The sequence below is a fragment of the Varanus komodoensis genome, unplaced genomic scaffold (genome assembly GCF_004798865.1).
Source record: "Varanus komodoensis strain SLA01 unplaced genomic scaffold, ASM479886v1 scaffold20_1, whole genome shotgun sequence".
In the NCBI taxonomy this organism is placed as follows: domain Eukaryota; kingdom Metazoa; phylum Chordata; class Lepidosauria; order Squamata; family Varanidae; genus Varanus; species Varanus komodoensis.
Window position 1 is genome coordinate 16,006,835 of NW_025335587.1, and position 19,276 is coordinate 16,026,110.

Here is a 19,276-nt window from a genome sequence, read left to right on the forward strand (position 1 = left end):
AACCTACAAACTCAACATAGCAAACAGATTAACAGATGAATCTGGCTTTAGTCCAATGGAGTTTTCTCCAACCTGGTGTCTCCAGATGTTTTGGACTGTAGCTCCCAGCATTTCTGGCCATTGGCTAGGCTGGATAGGCTGATGGCAGTTGAACTCCCAAACATCTGGAGGGTTTCAGGTGGGAGAATTCTGGTCTGAGTTTAATGACATTCATTGCTAAGCTGATTGAAGGCCGATCACTTGTCATTCATGTTCTGTCTTCCCCAGCGCTGTAGATATTATGGAAAAAAATAGTTTCTTTTGGTTATTTATAGTGCCTTGTGTTCTGTTAAAATTGGAATGGATAAATATCATGGCTGTTTTCCCATCTGTGCTGAAACTTAAGACTGTTCTCCTGAAGATTGTTCTAGAAGCCAAGAATGCTTGGCTAAAATTAAAGGTTTTTTTTAATATTAGGACCACAATACCTAATTTGTTCCTCTGAAATTACTTTGGAGTACTTGAGCTGCTCCCAGCACCTTTCCTGTACCTGCAGTGGCCTTCACTCCTGTGAGCAATTTCCAGCAGGACAAATCCAAAAAGCCAGGTACTCCTGTAATCCTGAATACTGATCCCAAGGCAGATCTGTAAATATACCGGAGAGCTCTAAAAGGCAAACTTCCTTAAGAAGGCTAGTCTTTGAGGTAGCGTCTTGGTGGTTGGAGGGTTGAACTGGGGACCCAGGAGATCTGGGTTCTAATCCTTACTGGGCCATGAAAGCTTATCAGGTGGCTTCGTGCCAGTCATGCATTCTTATCCTAAGCTACCACACAGGGTTGTGTTGGGAGAAAAAGATGAAGCTGTGTAAGCCAGCCTTCCCCAACTGTGTGCCTTTTAAACGCATCTGGACTGCAACACCCAGAATTCCCAGTTAATGACCCTGTTAATGTCTGTTAATGACAACAGAAATTCCCAGCTAATGACCCATTCTGGGAGCTGTGGCCCAAATGCCTCTGAAGGCCACCAGGTTGGCGAAGGGCGGTGTAGCCATATTGGACTCCACAAGAGTGAAAAAGGTAGGATATAAATGCAACAAGAATAAAAATCTTATTTGGTCCAGGTTTTGGATCCATGCAAAGCCCTTCTTTGTGTTTGACAGCACCAACAGGAGGAATAGGAGTGGATTAATGTTTTAGGACATGTTGTAGATCTGTGGGGACACAGCACGCATGTGAGTAAGAAGGAGATCGTGATGTCACAAAGCTTGTTCAAACAGAGAACAGGGCTCAGGGCACACGGCACGCCCTGTGTCGCACGTAGATGCCCTCAAAAGCCTTGTGACCTCGCCTTTCAGTGCTTTGAAGCCTTTCCAAATGCACATTCCACTGCCACCCCAACTTGCCTTCTGCCCATCATGCGATCCATCCGGCTCAATATAGGAATCAGCACATAGGTTTCTAGTCCTCATTGTTGGGTAGTGGTGGCCCCTTATGGACCCTGTGGGCTGTACCTGCTGAGTGTGGAGCGAGCAGTCAGGCTCTGGCAACTTCTGGCCTAGGCTGTCGACAGCCTTCCTGCCCTGCATAGTTCCCCACCCCAGAAATTCTGTGTCTCCCTTCTCCTATCAGTTTTCCTCATCCCCTGTGCCTCTCTGCTTTCCTTCCTCTTACAACACACTGCCTGGGTGTAGCCCATTCTGACTGGCAGCAGCTCCCTGGGGTCCCAGGTGGAAGGATCCCCATCACCTCCTACTCAGTATCCTCCTCCTGAAGATGGGAGGATTGAACCCAGAATCTTCTGCATGCGAAACATACTGTCTTCCTCTGAGTTGCGGCCTCTCGTTTTTATCAGCGAGGAATGAAGAAGCAGTTTTATTCTGGCTCTGATTTTGGGCCATCTAGCCCAATATGGTCCATGGTGTCTTTGTCGGCCCAGCTGCCCCTCCACAGGAGAAGCTCTGCCCCATATTTTCTTTTTTTTACCCCAAGAATGAGGAGACAGACTAGGATGCACAGTAAATGCATAACTGCTCCACTCTATTTCTTGATTCAAGCAAGACTCGTGGAGTCACGGGAGACCTGGGGCATCTATAACTCTGCTAATAGTTCAGTTTCCCCCTTACCCCCTTCCGAGTTTCCTGATATTGTTAGATTGCCCTGCATGGCGCCGTTCACACTGTGCTCGAAGCTTTCACAAAGATGCCCATCCTTGGCACACTCTGATTACTCTATTGCTGTCTATTTGCTTCCACTGTTAGTACAAAGCACCCACTGTTAATTGTACTGCTCGATGGTAGATGTTGAGGATTTTACTTAAGCAGACAAAAGCCGAAGAACGGCTCTTTATCCACCTTGGTTCACTCCAGCTAAATAGCTATTTTGTGGGAGAACAAAACGGGACTTGCCCCAACCACCTTGGCAGGTTCCTGATAGTTTCACGGTCTTTCAAGCGGCTCTCCTTTCTTCTGCAAATAACCTTTATTCTGCCAGAAATCACCTTTACAGCCCAATAACCAGTGGGCCTTGCTTCCCCCCCCCCCCGTCTTTTTTCCCAATACGTTTCCTGCTCTTAGTGTACACTAATCTGAACAAGATAGTTTTGCTTTTAAAATATTGTAATCTGCAGGATACATTACAAGGAAATGCAGACATACAATCCAACGAAAAGGTAAATACAGGCTTACCTGGAGGGAGAGGTTGACAATGTTTGGCTTTCAAGTTCTGTAACTTAGCTAAAGGCACCTTGGTATTGTGTTCTGCCAGCAGTACTAACAGCTCGAAACTGGGGATTTTTTTTTATACATTCAAGTGCATGTGCGCCCGAAACATGGTGTTTAGTTCTCCATTTAGAGAACTAAACCACAAAGCTGACACACTTCCTCTCTGGTGTAAGTATACCATGACATCTTAGAGGAAGGAGGGGAAGAAGAACTGTTCTGCCCAAAATTAGTCTCTGGATTGCAGGATAAAGCACAAAAACATCTTTGCTTTTAGGGTGGAAAATCTTTTTCTCTGCCATAACCGTGCTCACATTAAGCCCAGCCTGTTTTTACCTGACTGTTGCTTTCCAGGCAGCTGGGGACAACATCATGGTCAACCATTTTTGTCCAAGGATGGACAAATTATGAACAAGTCTGCCATAATCGAGTGCTGAGTTAGTCCAGTTCTTAGAGGCACGGCGGTGTTTTCAGAAACGTGGAGCTCTGTTTGTGGGCTTTATATGAGGTTCACCCACAGTGCATCTTGATTTTCACAGTTGCGGCTAAATTTAAAATGGGTTATTTTCACATATCATAGCTGAATTCAGCTTGCCAAAGGAAGTAGAATTCATGGCTTCCAGGGCGCTGATGGGCAGGCATCCAGTGGGGTGTGACCACGTGCTCTTTGGAAAGGGATCATCAAAAGAAGGAAGTATTGGGTTTAGCGACTTGAAAGCCTATCCCGAAGTGAAACGGGCTACGTGTTGAACACACGCCACTACCCATGGCTGCTGTTGAATGCCTCACTCGTGACAAGAAGGAAGGGACCAATAAGGAATCACGTTTTATTTATTTATTTCTTTATTTATTTATTAAAACATTTCTATGCCGCCCCTTGCTGAAGCCTCGGGGCGGCTCACAGCAGAAATAAAATACAATAAAATAGAAAAATAACAATATAAAATTAACAATATAAAATAAATAACAATACAAAAGAAGTCACCCTGGCCCGATAAATAAGCAGATATTGTTAACAATTAAAATGACGCTTAAATAAAAAGGTCTTCGCCTGGTGCCGAAAAACAAATAACGATGGCGCCAGGCGGACCTCTCTGGGGAGCGCGTTCCATAGATTGGGCGCCACCGCAGAGAAAGCCCTCCTCCGAGTACCTACCCTCCTAATTTCTTTCATGGAGGGTTCCCAGAGGAGGGCCTCCCCCACTGATCTCAAGGGGCGGCTGGGCTTATATGGGCACAAGCGCTTCTCTCCACTGGCTACGCTTCTCCTAACATATGACGTTTTACTCAGGAGAATATAAAATGAGCTCTAGCATAAGGGTTTTCATCCCAAATGATGCGTATTCTTATATGTGCAGAATTTGCCTATTCCCAGCATGGTGCATTCTTTGTATTCCTTTTCCAAATTCCTAGGCTAGTGAAATACAGAAATGAAAAGACAGAGTGCGCCGCAGACATTCAACAGATGTGCTTTTGCTATGTGAAACCATAAACAAAAGCATTAAAGAAATCACTCCTGGAGCAGCGTTCTCGACCTGGATGCCCTCCAGATACGTTGGATTACGGTTACCATCATCCCAAGGGCCATGCTGGCTGAGATGTGGGGACTGTAGTCCAACTCTTGGAGGACACCAAATTGGCAAGTGACCGAAATGGAAAACAAAACCGATAGCGTCACTTTCTTTAAAATTCTGGGAAATCACCTTTAAAAAAGCAAGTATATTGAGTAAAAGAAGCTATGTCCATCCCGATCATGACTATAATCTATCCAAAAGAAACCCAATTTGACGGTTTAGCCACAGCAGTAGTAATGTGTGTTATACTTCGATTGATGCCAGCCAGGAAATAGTATCCTTGTAATGCTACATGCATTTCAGATTCTGGGCAACGTGCTTTTACCTGGCCTTTTGTCCAGATGACAGCTGAACAGATACGGAAAGCGATCATCAGATGTCGGCCCTCCCAGGTTACTATACCTGTTACACCTTCCCAAGGAACCAGCTTGGTGAATGAGTACGGACACCTCTCATGGTAACCATGTTAAGGTTTTCTCCCCTGGAGAACAACTCAGTGCTTTTAATTATGTGTAAAACTGCTCTAAATGAGCTTGTTTGGGATCCTGAAAGCATTTAAATGCTCCTCTTCTTCTCCTTTCTGCTATTCACTGGAATGCTCTTGCATGCAACCAATTAAGCGGCAGGATGCCACGTTGGACTCTCCGCAAATGAAACGTCTGAATTATAATCCCATCAAATGGAGGGACTTGTAATGGAAATGCCAGTAGACATCTAATTGGGGCAGCACCGCTCTAATAAATGACTTTGTTTTCCGCGTTTAAGCGCAGGCATAATTTGGAAGTTTATAGAAGGCAAATAAATCGGGATTTGATGAGGAATCCTTGCTGAGATATGGCTGCTGGTTTGGTTTTTATAGAGGAGAGAAGCTTTTGTTCGTTTAAGTGGCCAGCCTAATTTTAAAATAATGGATGTGCTCTTATTCCCTTATGTAGTTTCTTCAGTTGTGATCTTTGAAGACTTATTTCTCTCGGCAGGGGTGGTCCTGTTTCAAGCGTTTGTTGTCATGACAGCTGGGGTTCTCCCAGCTCGGTGGTCTCTGGTGTGACGTGAAGCATGTAGGGTCAAAAATGACCAGATTTCTGGCCGTCTCTTGTGTGACGTGAAGCATGTAGGGTCAAAAATGACCAGATTTCTGATGTCCGAGGGTACCTCCTGCACTACACCCTCTAGATCAGGAGTGGTAGAAGGGTGAGCATCAGATGTTCTAGGAGTTGCAGTTCAAAGCATTGGGAAATCTACCTTTGGGCCCCCCATGCTCTGGATGAGCATAGTGTAGGTCACAGGGCTGCTTCCACACACTGGTCTCAGAATCGCAAGTGATTTCACTAGACCCTGGGATGTTCGGATGTCGGCATGACTGCAGAGGTCATTCTGTGCACAGTGTGCCAGGAAGCCTCTGTTCAGCCCCTGTGACTGCTCTAAAAGTTGCGGCATGCGGTCCCAGCTTGAAGTAAAGGCATCTGTATGAAATTCATGTTTCTGAATGTCCGTTTACTACATTCATATATTACATTTTTGGGTGTGCATTTATATAAAACTTGGGAGCGTTCAAAGCACTTCGCATAGGTTGTTCTGTTGTGATCATTCCAACTGCTCTGCGAAGTAGGCCAGTGGACCGAGACAGCTTGCTCTGCTCCTGGCAAAGGTAAGCTTTGGAGCAGCTGATTTGCAGCTCACATGGACTGGTTGTTGGTTGGTTGTTCCAAGATCTAAAGATGCAGCTACTCCCCTCAGGGAGTTCCTTTGCAAAGGTCGGTCCGATTGGTTTCCCTGAAGGGTAGGATTGGCTCTGTCGCCATTTGGCTGCATTCGTAATGTAGGTTGATGAACGCTGTACAGTCAACACAACAGATGAGCCCTGATTTGCTACTGCTTCTGCCTTGGTAGCCCCTTCTCTGTGGAGCTGATTTCTCTGGGGGTGGGAGGTGGACTCTTGGGGGCATTTAATGCTGACCAAGACATCTCAGGCCAAGATGCGTCCAACGTTTGTCTTTATTTTGTCTTTATATTCTCTTCATTTTTCCCTTCTAGGTTCAAGACCGGCCAGATCAATGGCGATTTGCTGATCTACCATGTCCTGTTAACTCTGAAGCCATACTACGCCAAGCCATATGAGATTGTGGTGGACCTGACACACACCGGCCCCAGCAATCGTTTCAAGACAGACTTCCTGTCCAAGTGGTTCGTTGTTTTCCCAGGGTTCGCGTATGAAAATGTCTTTGCTGTTTTCATCTATAACTGTAACTCTTGGGTGAGGGAGTACACCAAGTACCACGAGAGGCTTCTGACAGGCCTCAAAGGCAGCAAGAGGCTCATCTTCATCGACTCTCCCGGGAAACTCGCGGAGCACATTGACCACGAGCAGCAGAAACTGCCCGCAGCCACCTTGGCCTTAGAAGAAGACCTGAAGGTTTCCCACAACGCACTCAAGCTGGCCCACAAGGACACCAAAGTTTCTATCAAAGTATGTCTCTTGGGCCACACTGGGTTCATTGCTCACAGCTTCTTGACTTTCCCCACGTCAGCAAAGCCCAAATTAATACATCCAGAAGAAAGTACAATGGACATTTTAATAATTTATGCAGGCTGTGGAATTAAGCTTTTCTTTTCTGCACATTTTAAAGGTGATCTTACCTACTATAGTTTTGATTAGACCTCGGTGCCATGTATGGCGATCCGGGGCTACAGCTCTCCAGATGGGTGGCACATGAACAAAAAGCGATGATGCTTGGACCGATTTGCTTCTCTGTGTATGGTCGGTCCGTGTTAAGAAGGTTCCCTCAGGTGTATCATTTCCATTTCCGTCTGTAGCGTCTTCAGCTAAAAGGGGATCTCAGAGGCCCTTGAAGGGAGAACTGCTAAGTGGAGTCAACAGCTAGGTGGACTAACCAAAGAGAAGACAAATGTGAACTTACAGATCTGTTTTAGAAAGTCAGACTAAAACAGATCTATAAGTTCACATTTGTCTTCTCTTTGGTCTCCATTTATAATCCTACCTTTAGCGGAAGTTCACCTGCTGTCCATCCCGTTGTTACCTGATGGCTTTCCCAAATATTACAACATTGGTTGACTTTGTATATGTACTTGACCGTTGACTCAGGTCGACCCTGGGGTTCTTAGTTTTGGCATGCATCCTAAATGAATGTTCTATTTTTTTTTAAAGGCTCCCTCTACTGCAAATTGCTTTGTCCCGGGCATCAGACAATAATGTGAAAAACTACTTAGCACAGACCAAATTAATATACATTCCCACCAAAGCAAATGCTGCTTTATTTAAAGTTTTATTCCCACACAGCATGCATGGGTCCGTAATCAAGGATTTCCCAGTCAGTAATAGATTTTATGTATATACCAAAATGGCTGAGCACATACTCAAGATCAAGAAGGCAGGTCAGGATGGGAAAAACTCTGTTAACATGGGAGCGGACCCCTTTCTGGCCTACAGTAGCACTGGGTTCAGAATGGCTAAGAAACTTGTACCTAATAAATAGGTCTCTATCCATAAATGTTGGCCACCATCCCACACATTAAAATACTTCATAAAAATAAATAGTGGTTGTCCTTTAATCTCTTTAGGGGAATTACAGTAGCTGATGCTGTTGAGTGACTTGGTTGTTTCATCCCTTGCCCAAACTGAATGCTTTTACACAGGTTGGTTCGACAGCTGTTCAGGTCACTTCGGCTGAGCGCACGAGAGTCCTTGGGCAGACGGTGTTCCTGAATGACATTTACTACGCCTCTGAGATAGAAGAGATCTGCCTTGTGGATGAGAACCAGTTCACCTTAACCATCGCCAACCAAGGCACGCCCCTCACGTTCATGCACCAGGAGTGCGAAGCCATCGTGCAGTCCATCATCCACATACGGACGCGGTGGGAACTCTCGCAGCCTGACTCCATCCCACAGCACACAAAAATCCGGCCCAAGGATGTACCTGGAACACTGTTGAATATTGCGTTACTCAATCTGGGCAGCTCAGACCCAAGCCTACGGTACGGATCTCTTAGTTCCATCCAGAATTCTGTAACAGGCTCTAGTTCTTTTAAGGCTGTTCAGAACCTTTCCTTCGGTTCTGCTTTGAAGCATATGGGCTATAATTTATCAAGTGTATTGCATGTGGGTAGAACGTTTTCCATTGGGAAAACGTATTTATTTATTTAAAGCATTTCTATGCCGTCCTTTGCACAGCCTCAGGACAGCTCACAATATTGTTCCATATATTGTAGAACAACTATTCAGAATTGTTTCCTTTCCTTAGTCAGCGCTAAGGCCCATGTCCTCCTCTTTCTCGCCATTGTGCCATTGCATTAAAAAGTGCCGTCAAGGTCACAGAAACATACTTCCATACAATATGATTAGGAAGCAGATATCTCCTTCAGCCTTTTATTGGGTTTTATGAGAGTCTGCTTTAAGACAGGTTTATTGATGCAATCTCAGTTACCTAATCCTGGTTAACCATCTCTTCTACAAACATATTATTTTAAATGCGAGTACTTCCCAACACTGCAGGTGGCTGATGTTATCTTAAAAGGAACATTTCATGTTTTTTTCTCTCTTATGCACACACACCTTTTATCAAGAGGCCCAGTTTATGTGCACTTAATCTAAATATGAAGCATTATTTTTTTCCCTCGGAATGACTTTGTTTTCCCGCATGCCGCTCCTACAGATTTAATTGGCTGGTTGATTAGCAAGCATTGACGGGAGTGATCAACTACTGTTTTGGGGGACTCCTTCCATGCTGGGTTGTGTTCAGGATTCCATTTGGGAGCCATGCTCCTCTCCTTGCAAGGCATCTCGGGTTGGGAAGTGAGAAAACAGAGATCAAAGCTGATTTCAGTGTTAGGAAATTGTTTTCTGAGTACAGCCTGTGCCGCAAGTCCGGTCGAGGAAGCTTTTTTAAAAACGTGTCCTTTATGCTTTGTTGCAGGTCTGCAGCTTATAATCTTCTCTGTGCCTTAACATGTACCTTTAATTTAAAGATTGAAGGCCAGTTACTGGAAACTTCAGGTCTATGTATCCCCGCCAACAACACCCTTTTTATTGTCTCCATTAGTAAGACTTTGGCAGCTAATGAGCCTCACCTCACCTTAGAGTTTCTGGAAGAATGCATTTCCGGATTTAGTAAATCTAGTAAGTGGAGCTTGTTTATTTCTCTTATCATTCTAACAAGGGTGGTCTTGGCCTTGGGGTTGGGAATCTGCCCGGCGAAGACACCAGCGGTGATGCTCCAGTGATGAATATCATTTTAATCCAGTTCTTCTTTCCGCAGCAGTAGTTTTAGCTTGCAGCTAGCGAGGCAACCTGCGGGGAGTTCATAGGTGCCCTTTCCGAATGCAACGGGCATATCTGTGCCCCAATCAGCAGGCACAGCAGAGTGTTCTGGTGCCAGGCAGTGCCATGAACCAAGACTGCCGTCTGCGAGTGCTGATGACAATGCCAAGTCAATATTATTTCATTTGAACAGCCAGTCGTATCCGGCAGGCTTCTTGCTTTCAGTGAAACAGCCGCCTGCAAATAATGGCTTTAGGAAAATCCCACTGTCCAGATTCAACTGCACTTTGGTTTTGTGGCGTGTTTTCAACCAGGGTCTGCCTTCTTTTCTGAAATTCAGGAGAGTGCCCCATTTCCAGAGCAAGTTCCAGAATCCAAGAGGATCCTCCCTTAACTCATCAGAATAAAATATTTACTTATCAAGAGTATAGATCATGCAGTATTATATCCTACAGATCCTTACAGATTTTGGCTCATTTTAAAGCTGAAAGGTGCTTCCCAAGCATGGGCCTTGCTCATGTTTGTGGAGAAATAAATGCAGTTCTCCTGCATTCTTTTAAAGATCATGGTACATTTGCAGCTGTCTCACACTACTGAGGTTTGATCCTCTTTGATGGACATGTAAAAAGCTTTCTTTTAAAAATCTTTTCAGGAAAGTCCTGAAAGCCAGTGTAGTGTAGTGCTTAAGAGTATGGGACTGGGACTCAGGCGACCTGGGTTCTAGCCCCACTCAGCCATTCAGCCAACCGGGTGACTTTGGGCCAGCCACAGACTCAGCTCAGCCTACCTCACAGGGTTGTTGTTGTAAGACTCAGACTGAGAGGAGCAGAATTATGTAAGCCATTAAGAAAAAGAAAAAAGGTGGGATATAAATCTAATAAATAAGGCACAATACTGTAGTATATTACCATACAAATGAACAAATGAAAAGCTTGTGTATTGAAAGATCTCATATGAGTCTTTTCTCTGAACACGCTGCAGAGACACATTACCACCCCTGAGGGAAGCTTTTTTCCAAATGCAGCATTAATTGTTCCATACAGGATTAAGACAACCCTTTGTTTGCATAGGCGGAAAACAAAAGGGATGCCCAGGAGTGCGATCATTTTGCAGGAGAAAACCAGACTTCTTGTATCATTTTTGAGAAACGCTCAGGCCTTGATGAATTCCCAAGAGAGGCATTCCAGAAGCGTGCATTCCTTGGCCCTGAACGTGAACTTCAGTAACTCATAATGCTAGTCCCTGTGTTGCCTCTTCTTCTGGCTTTAATCAGGGCCGAAGAAGAACTCCATTCCTTTCCCCATCCGTCCACAAGCTCCTATGCTCCTTCCCGCCCCATGTGCCCAGCAGTGGTGGCTGCACCAACACCCAGTGGATAGAAGCCCTTCCCAGCCCTGCCCCAGTGCTTGGGGTTTGCAGGTCCCATGAGACCTGCATTACAGAGGCTCACAAAGCCATTTCAAGGGGTCCAATTTGACCTGGGTTGATTCAAAAGACATTGATCTCTCTCCTGGTGTGTGTGTGTGGGGGGGGGGGGAGAAATAGCCCTGCTTATGCCAAGCCAGGTCTGGCAAGGTAGAAGAGGTGAGGTGGACTTCCATCCCACCGTTCCCCCAGCCGAGAGAGATGCTGACTGGTGGAGCGGCCGTGGAAACGCCTCGCCTCCTAACCTTTCCGTCCAGACCTGGCTTGCACAAGACCAAGTCAGGAGGGTGCTCTTGTGTTAATATTTGCAGCACCTGGTCCATGGTGCCTGGCACGTGTGTCTGAAGGTGCCCCTGCCTTTAATCAGCCTCCAGCGATCTTGAGTCAAATCAAGGGAGCCGTGTTTTTCCAGCAGAATGCCTGGCTTCTTTCTTCGCCAAACTGCTGAAAATCAGTAGAAATCACAATCAGTGTGATGAATCAATTCATCAGAAATCACACTGCTCTTGGGAGCCCCCTCCATTCCAAAGGTAGCATGAGAAGCCGCAGCCCAAGAAATGCCACTCCGAAGCTGCCTTCGGTATTTCACTCTCCTTTGGATCCTCGACTTGGTTCCTTCTTTCCACGAATCTGAACTTTGCTCTTTCTTAACGTATCTCGAGTTTGTTTTAGGATGATAACCTTACAGTCTTTGGTACAGGATTCTGCCTATTCCAAGAAAGAGGTCACCTACCCTGACCTTTTCATATACCGTGATTTGTATTCTGTCTCAGGCATTGAATTGAAACACCTCTGTCTGGAATATATGACCCCCTGGCTTTTGAATCTGGTCCGCTTCTGCAAACACAACGATGATGCCAAGCGCCAGCGAGTCACTGCTATTCTGGATAAGCTCATCACAATGACAATAAATGAGAAACAGATGTATCCTTCCATTCAAGCCAAGATCTGGGGGAGCCTTGGACAGGTACGGCTTTTCAGAGCATTCTCCCCTCGGATTTTTATGGGAAACATTTCATCTATCTATCTATCTATCTATCTATCTATCTATCTATCTATCTATCTATTTAAAACTTTTATATGCTGTCGCCCCATGCCTCGGCATCTCGGGACGGCTTACAAACGTACAATTCAAACCAATAAAACAATAACAATTCCATAAAATTATATAAAAACAAAAACAGAAAAGCAACGGTTAATGATAAAATATTATTTTTTAAAATAGCCATTAAATCAAAAGGTTTTAACCTGGTGCTGAAAAGAATATAAACTCAGTGCCAGGCACACCTCTCCGAGGAGCGCATTCCATAATCTGGGCGCCACCGCAGAGAAGGCCCTGCTCCAGGTAGTTGTTCTTTTTATCTCCTTTAAAGAGGGCTCCCATAGCAAAACCTCTCCTGCCGATCTTAAGGGGTACGAGGGCATGTAAGGGAAGAGGCGCTCCTTCAGGTATCAAAAAAAATGATAAATGTTCCCTCCCATCACTTAAGGATTAACCCAGAACGTCATTTTGTCCCCTGCCTTGCTGGAGTTACAAATTCCGGTAGATCGTATGCATTTCTCGAGCCTTCCCTGTTCATATTAAAAATCACTCTCTTGGTATCTCTGAACATCTCTACAGCGTTCACTGGCTCCGCGAATCCAGAAATGGCCACTTACACTTTTTTCTGATACTCGGTCGGACAGAGGTGCAGAAATTTACATTCCAAAACATCCAGTTCTTTTGTCAGAATGAACCGCCTGGTGGAGCTGACGAAGGTGTTTTTAATTTCTAGGGATGGAATTTGGGGTGTGTTCAAATGAACATGGCTACCTAGTTGTATTAAAGCATCAATATGAGGAAGAGCCTTTTGTACTTGGAACAGGCAAGGGGCCGCCTTCTGGGTATTTTGGCCTATTTCAGCCATGGCCAGCATCACTAGTGGTGAGGAAGGATGGGAATTGTTGGCTGAAGCACCTGGAGGGCCACGGCTTGTCTACTCCAGATGTAGGTTAACCTGTTTGAATGGCTTTTTCCCAACAGATAACGGATCTGCTTGACGTGGTGCTGGACAGTTTCATCAAAACGAGCGCCACAGGCGGGCTCGGATCCATCAAGGCCGAGGTTATGGCAGACACAGCTGTAGCTCTGGCTTCTGGAAACGTGAAACTGGTTTCCAGCAAAGTAAATTCTTCTCTTCAGTTTAACGCGAGTTTGGTGCTTTGGCCCTGTCTCCCGCTTTCCCAGCACAAAACATGATTTCACCTTGCCCTGGCCTCCGCCCTTTCCCTTATTTTCCTTTTTCTTCAGATGTAGGCTATAAACCATGAGAGGTAGATACAAAGGAGAAGCTTCTGATCTTGCTCTGCTCTGTTTTGCTCAGAGAGCAGGCAAACTGCTGGCTGATTCTTATGGAGAGGGCAGGCTCCATTGACTGTGTAGCTTTTATCATTATGCATGAAAGGAAATAAGAGCAAGGCAACGAGCTCCAACTCGTTCGGGGCAGTACTTCCAACGGCGGCAACTGTGTGCTTCCAAGAAGTCCACAAGTGTGGCTTGAAGACACCCACCCTTTGTGAATCAACAGCAGCTACATACAGATGTGCATAATTTCAGGGGCAAAAGCTCTGTAGCATTTCTGGCATACCCTTCTCTCCAGGAAGGGAGCTGAAGGGAAGCTAATTTTCCACTTGAGCACAAGCTGATGTTGATGTTGCACAGGGCTGATGTTCAGGTTAGAATAGGAAAGGAAAGGAAAGGAAAGGAAAGGAAAGGAAAGGAAAGGAAAGGGTGTTCTCAGCATGCCAGTCATTTGAACAACAGCCATACAGGCACTTCCTTGAGAGCTGGGAGCCCAGATGGGCAGGCTCAGGTGAAAGCAGCCAGGCAGGCCAAAGCATGGAGGGAGCAGAAATTACTCTCAGTTTGGCACTGCACATGTCAAAGAAGCTGAGCCTGTGTTGCCATAGGCAGAGTTAAATTTACATTTTTGCAGGTGCCTCTGTATTTAGCTGAAGCCCAGAGGCTTCCTGGAAGAAGTTGGATCAGAATGGAGGGAAAGGTGACGCTGCCTGGGCGTTCCAGCCATCATATGACTGTGTTTCCCCGAAAATAAGACCTAACCGGAAAATAAGCCCTAGCATGATTTTTCAGGATGCTCGTAATATAAGCCCTACCCCCAAAATAAGCCCCAGTTTAGATCTTCAACCAGACTGACAGGGAAACACGGTTGTACATCCGTTTTAACACATGATAAATGTATTGAATTATAAAATAGTCATGCTAATATATAAATAAATATAAAGAAACATTTTTGACATTAATACTTAAAATGATAATTTACATCATAATTAAGTATTTGTAAATACCGAAGTGGGCGCCTTTGGAAGAGAGGTAAACGCCTATGTAAACAGATGAACCCAAGACTTACTCCCAAATTACCAATCAGAGTAGAGACACAATGCACAAATAACCTGCGTGTTTGATAACGAGCGGATGTGTTTCATAATCCAATACGTCGTGTGTTGTAACGGACGTACTTAAAGAACGGATGCAGAATGCAAGATGGGAGAAAAAGAGCGATTCTGTCGAGCACAGGAAAGGAACCATGGAGGCCTCTTGGGGCGAGAATCTTACGGTTTTCATAAGAAAAAACAAGGCATCACTTGAAAATAAGCCCTAATGTGTCTTTCGGAGCAAAAATTAATATAAGACCCGGTCTTATTTTCGGAGAAACACGGTAACAGGAAAGGAACCTGAATGCCAAGATTAAGCAGTGGAGAACCTTTGCTTCCGAGCACGACGAGTGTTCAGGAAGCGAGGACCTTATCCCTGCTGCCGTTTCGCTTTGGGACATTCACCCCAGCACCCCCTTGCAAGCATCTTGCTTCCCCCCCGTGCTGTGTTGCTGCTCGTTATTGCTGCTTCAGAGCTAGCTCCCCCGTAGCTAAAAGCAGTGGGTTGCTCCCTTTCAGGTCATTGGCAGGATGTGCAAAATCATCGACAAGACCTGCCTGTCGCCAACGCCTACACTGGAGCAGCACCTGATGTGGGACGACATCGCCATTCTGGCCCGCTACATGCTGATGCTCTCCTTCAACAACTCGCTCGACGTGGCTGCCCATCTCCCCTACCTCTTCCACGTCGTGACTCTGTTGGTGGCCACTGGCCCTCTGTCCCTTCGTGCTTCCACCCACGGGCTGGTCATCAACATCATTCATTCCCTGTGCACCTGCTCGCAACTCCACTTCAGCGGTGAGTCCCCCACGAGACAGTTTCATTGGCCGAGTCGATCACGCCTCTTGCTTGTGCCTTGTTTCCCAGCAGGTGCACCTGGGCAGGTGTAATTGCTTAGCAGGATTTAGCTACACGGTCTGTGAGTCGCTCCGGGGACATTTTTGCTGACTGTCTGGACCGGTGATGCTGAGCCTGGGAGGCAGTCCCCTCCCTGTCTCCCACTCCGTGTGCAAGTGCCTTTACTTCATCTTCCTGTGTTCCTCACAGGGACTGCCCAAGGCCTCATCCTGGCAACTGTTACACTGGATTCGAGCTTAGTTGCCCTGGCCAGTGTAGGGATGGGGGACCAGCTGGGAACTTCATTTCCAGCATCTTGAGAGGATGTAAATGGCCTGCATAAGATACTGAACTTATAGGAGCCGAATTAAATCAGTCTTGTCCGACCTGAGGTCCTCTGCTAGATGTTTTGGGCTGTGATTCCCATCAGGCCCAGCCAACATGACCAGGGCTGGGGAAGATGGGCAGTATCATCCAAAACAACTGCAGTGTATCAGTCGAACACACCACATGATGGGACCCAAGCGCGACTCATGCAGTCCCGATGCAGCCCTTATTTTCTGCTGATGCTTTGCAGAAACCTACCTGCATGCACAGCACTAGAACACAATGCATTTGGATGGTTCCCCCAAAAGGGAGGCCATACTGACAGCAGACGGAGGAGCTTTTTGAGGCCCTTCCCAACCACAAGCAGCCTGCTCAGGGTCAGGGTTTCAGGCTGTGCCACGAACATTGTTCACAGGACCAGAATCTCTCTTGCAGTGTATCCTGGACTGAGCACCCACGGTCTGCCATCCCCGCGTGACTCTCGGTGGCCTGCTGGCTTTAAAGCGGGGACACGTTGCCTGCCTTCATTGACTGGCAAAGTACAGAGGCCATTTTAAATCAAAATATTGCAAAGTTGCTTACAGGGCAGTAAAACCAAGAAGCTTAAGTCAGCCTCCCCAGTCTGGTGCCACCCAGATGTTTTGGATTAAGAATCCCAACTCCTGACCACTGGCCATGTTGGCTTGGGCAGATAGGAGTTGAAGTTTTGAACAATCCAAACTTTAAAACCTTGATTAGCAAGAACAGCGGAACTGGGAACCAAAAGCAGGAGCAGCTCTGAGCATCTGGCCTGGAGTTTCCAAAAGAAACTCCCAAGCAAAAGGGCCGAGTTAGCATAGATTAAAGATAGCCCTGCATAGTACAACACCTGTAAAAAGACATCCATAAATGCACCTGAAAAACCCCAAGTTGACTTGGTGCCGCCACATCAGCTGCTCAGCCAGAAAAGTCTCAGCACATGATCCTAATAATTGTGGGAAGAGAGAATTAAATAGCAAAGATCTGTTTTAATCCCCTGTTTGTGCTTAAAAACTGAATGCAGCTAAGGAAGCTGCACAGCCCCTTTTAATCGTAGCCTGGATGGCTGGTCAGAACTCTGTGTACCATGTTGCTTAAGGTAAGCCAAGCAGTTGGTGCCCTTGTTTTCAATACATTATATATAAAGGCAGCTCATGGGCTCCGTATTCCATGTTTGCCGACCATGCTCAGACACCCCGCATAGCTGACCCTCGCTTTTTCCTCTCATTTCGGCAGTGCGGCAGCACAGCTCTGCTATTTAGACTTGGGTGACACGTCTAAAGGGAACTGTGCTTTAATAGTGTGAGGTTTTAGTGCAGCCTTTAAAGACTCAGAACAAGCTCTAAATAACGGGAAGATCAATCCACTCCCGCTGAAGCCTCGACACAGTAAAAGGTGCAGCGCAGTTTACTGCTTGCCAGCACCATAAATTTGGGACACATGTAATGTTGTCATTGCATTTAAAAATACATTGTTGTGCAGCCATTTGCTTTTGTGGTTAAGAAGCAATGTTGTGCTGCGAAGATCTCTGTGTCAGGGTGAGGGGACGTGAGGCATCCAGCCGGCCCCTCGTCTCCCTTTGTGGGTCGCGTGGTCTCCAGGTGAGAAGCCTGCTGTGTTTGTTTGTCTTTCCTGGTGTGACCCAAAGCGTTGACTGACAAGCCTCCCTGCCCTCGGTCTAAGTCCGCTGCGGCCTTCTGATAAAGATGTAAATTCCCAGGAACAGGCACGGGCTCTGTGCCAAGAGCAGACACTCATTTGCATGTGCTCTGTGGTTTTTCAAGCATCCTGTCTCCCAAGGATAAACGGGGGAGCAGAGGGGAAAGCACTTGCTTGCATGGGGGAAACCTCTCGGGCGGAGAAATGCAGGAAGGCAGCAGGAGGTGAAGCAGAAATGGGGGGAAAGCTGGCGCAAGCAGAGCAGTAAGCTGGTCGGAGTGGGGCGTGGCATACCTGGGTTCAAGCCCCCGCCTGGCCCGGAGGCAGCTGGGGGGGGGTTGGACTCAGCCTGACCTACCCAACAGGGTTGTTGTGAAGATAAAATGGGGAGGAGGGTTTCTCGTAGGGAAAACGGTGGGATATCAATAAAAATAAACAAGAATAAGCCAGGGGAGCCTATGCATCAGGGAGCCCTGGCTATATTTTGACAGGGTCCCCTGAATCTTCCAGAGATTTTATTTATTATTTATTTATTTATTTATATTTATTAAAACATTTTTATGCCGCCCCATTCGCCGAAGCCTCGGGGCGGCTTACAACAAAAAATTAAAATATGGGGCTCCGGATGAAAGATTCTGTGCTCCTGCCCGAGTCAGCCACACACTAACACCCTTCTGCATAAGAAGCTATTTTGTCTCATACCTCCATCTTGCCCAGTAGAGTTTACTGCCTTGGCATTGCCTCTCTAGCATCTCAGCCTCAAATCTTTCCCACTCGTAAGCACAGACCTGCCGGATGGTTGCTACTATTGGCTGCACCCCACCTTTCAGGATATAAATCCTCCCATCATGGCTTTCAGGTAAGATGAGGATGCCGGAAGAAAGTTGGAAGGGACAGTATTTTCCAGACTGCTCTTTAGGGGGCACCATCCTGCAGGGCTGTGGGTGGGGTGAGAGAGCATGAAAGGAGGTAGCTGCAGAAACGGCCAAACCAGCCTGTTTGCTTCCCTCTGCTGGAATCAGGCCAAGGGCCCCCCGGCCCAGTCGTCCTGCCTCCACAGACGCCTCCGGGAAGCCCACAAACTACACAGCAGGGCTATCGCTTTCCTTCAGGCTGTTTCCTAGGCCTGGCCTGCCGAGACACACGGCTCCCAGTTCCAGTGGCCAGCATGACTAGTAGCCATTGATAGTCTTGTCCTCCATAAATTACCTCAACCCTTTTGAAGGCTGCCTCATATTAGTGGCCGTAACCACACCGTAGGTTAGCAAATTCCATGGAAAGTCACATGTTGCTTGAAGAAACGCTGCCTTTCTTTTGATGGCATCCCGCCCCACCCCGCCCCAGAGAACCTGGGTTATGGGCTATTTACTGTAATAGCATGGTGAATTGACGGTAGTAATACAGTAAATAAAGAAAGTCGGCAGGGTCTCTTCCAAGCATCCGCCATCCCATTTCACTGGGTAACCTCAGAGTCTAGTATTAGAATCGCCACACTCGGTGCCTAATTTCATCAGATTCTGCCTGCCTTTTCCTCGTGCTAAAAAGTGCCTCAAGCAGTGTGACTTTTCCTCACAGGGAAGTAACTCCACAGCCCTTTTCCCGACCTCTTCCAGCTCGACAATAGCCATTGATTTTCATGTTTATAAATTCACAGCATTTTAACAACTCCCACCCTTTATTGTCAAACTGCCCCAGAGCAGCCATAATGGGCTGTTTTAAACTCCGGTTGTGCACCCTCTCCTGCCATGCCTACGTAAAGAAGATAAAGTTCCCATATCAGCGGTCCGGTTTTCAAATCCTAGCATTTGTTGTTGTTGTTAGTCACGAAGTTGTGTCCGACCCATCGCGACCCCATGGACAACACTCCTCCAGGCCTTCCTGTCCTCCACCGTCCCCCGGAGTCCACCTAAGCTCATGTCGACTGCTTCAGTGACCCCATCCAGCCACCTCATCCTCTGCCGTCCCCTTCTTCTTTTGCTGTCTATTGTTCCCAGCATCAGGCTCTTCTCCAGGGAGTCCTTCCTTCTC

The 19,276-nt window shown here is 46.6% G+C and overlaps 1 protein-coding gene across 8 annotated transcripts in view; it reads left to right on the top strand.

Annotated features, from left to right (window-relative positions):
* The window catches only part of NF1 (neurofibromin 1), a 165,939-nt gene that overhangs the window by 105,814 nt on the left and 40,849 nt on the right, over positions 1-19,276 (top strand). For all 8 annotated transcript variants that reach the window (XM_044430097.1, XM_044430098.1, XM_044430104.1 and 5 more), the window contains 6 exons: positions 6,304-6,736; positions 7,924-8,264; positions 9,203-9,405; positions 11,745-11,938; positions 12,995-13,135; positions 14,926-15,205. In XM_044430097.1, the coding sequence (XP_044286032.1) occupies positions 6,304-6,736; positions 7,924-8,264; positions 9,203-9,405; positions 11,745-11,938; positions 12,995-13,135; positions 14,926-15,205 (1,592 nt within the window). The remainder of the gene's footprint in view (positions 1-6,303; positions 6,737-7,923; positions 8,265-9,202; positions 9,406-11,744; positions 11,939-12,994; positions 13,136-14,925; positions 15,206-19,276) is intronic.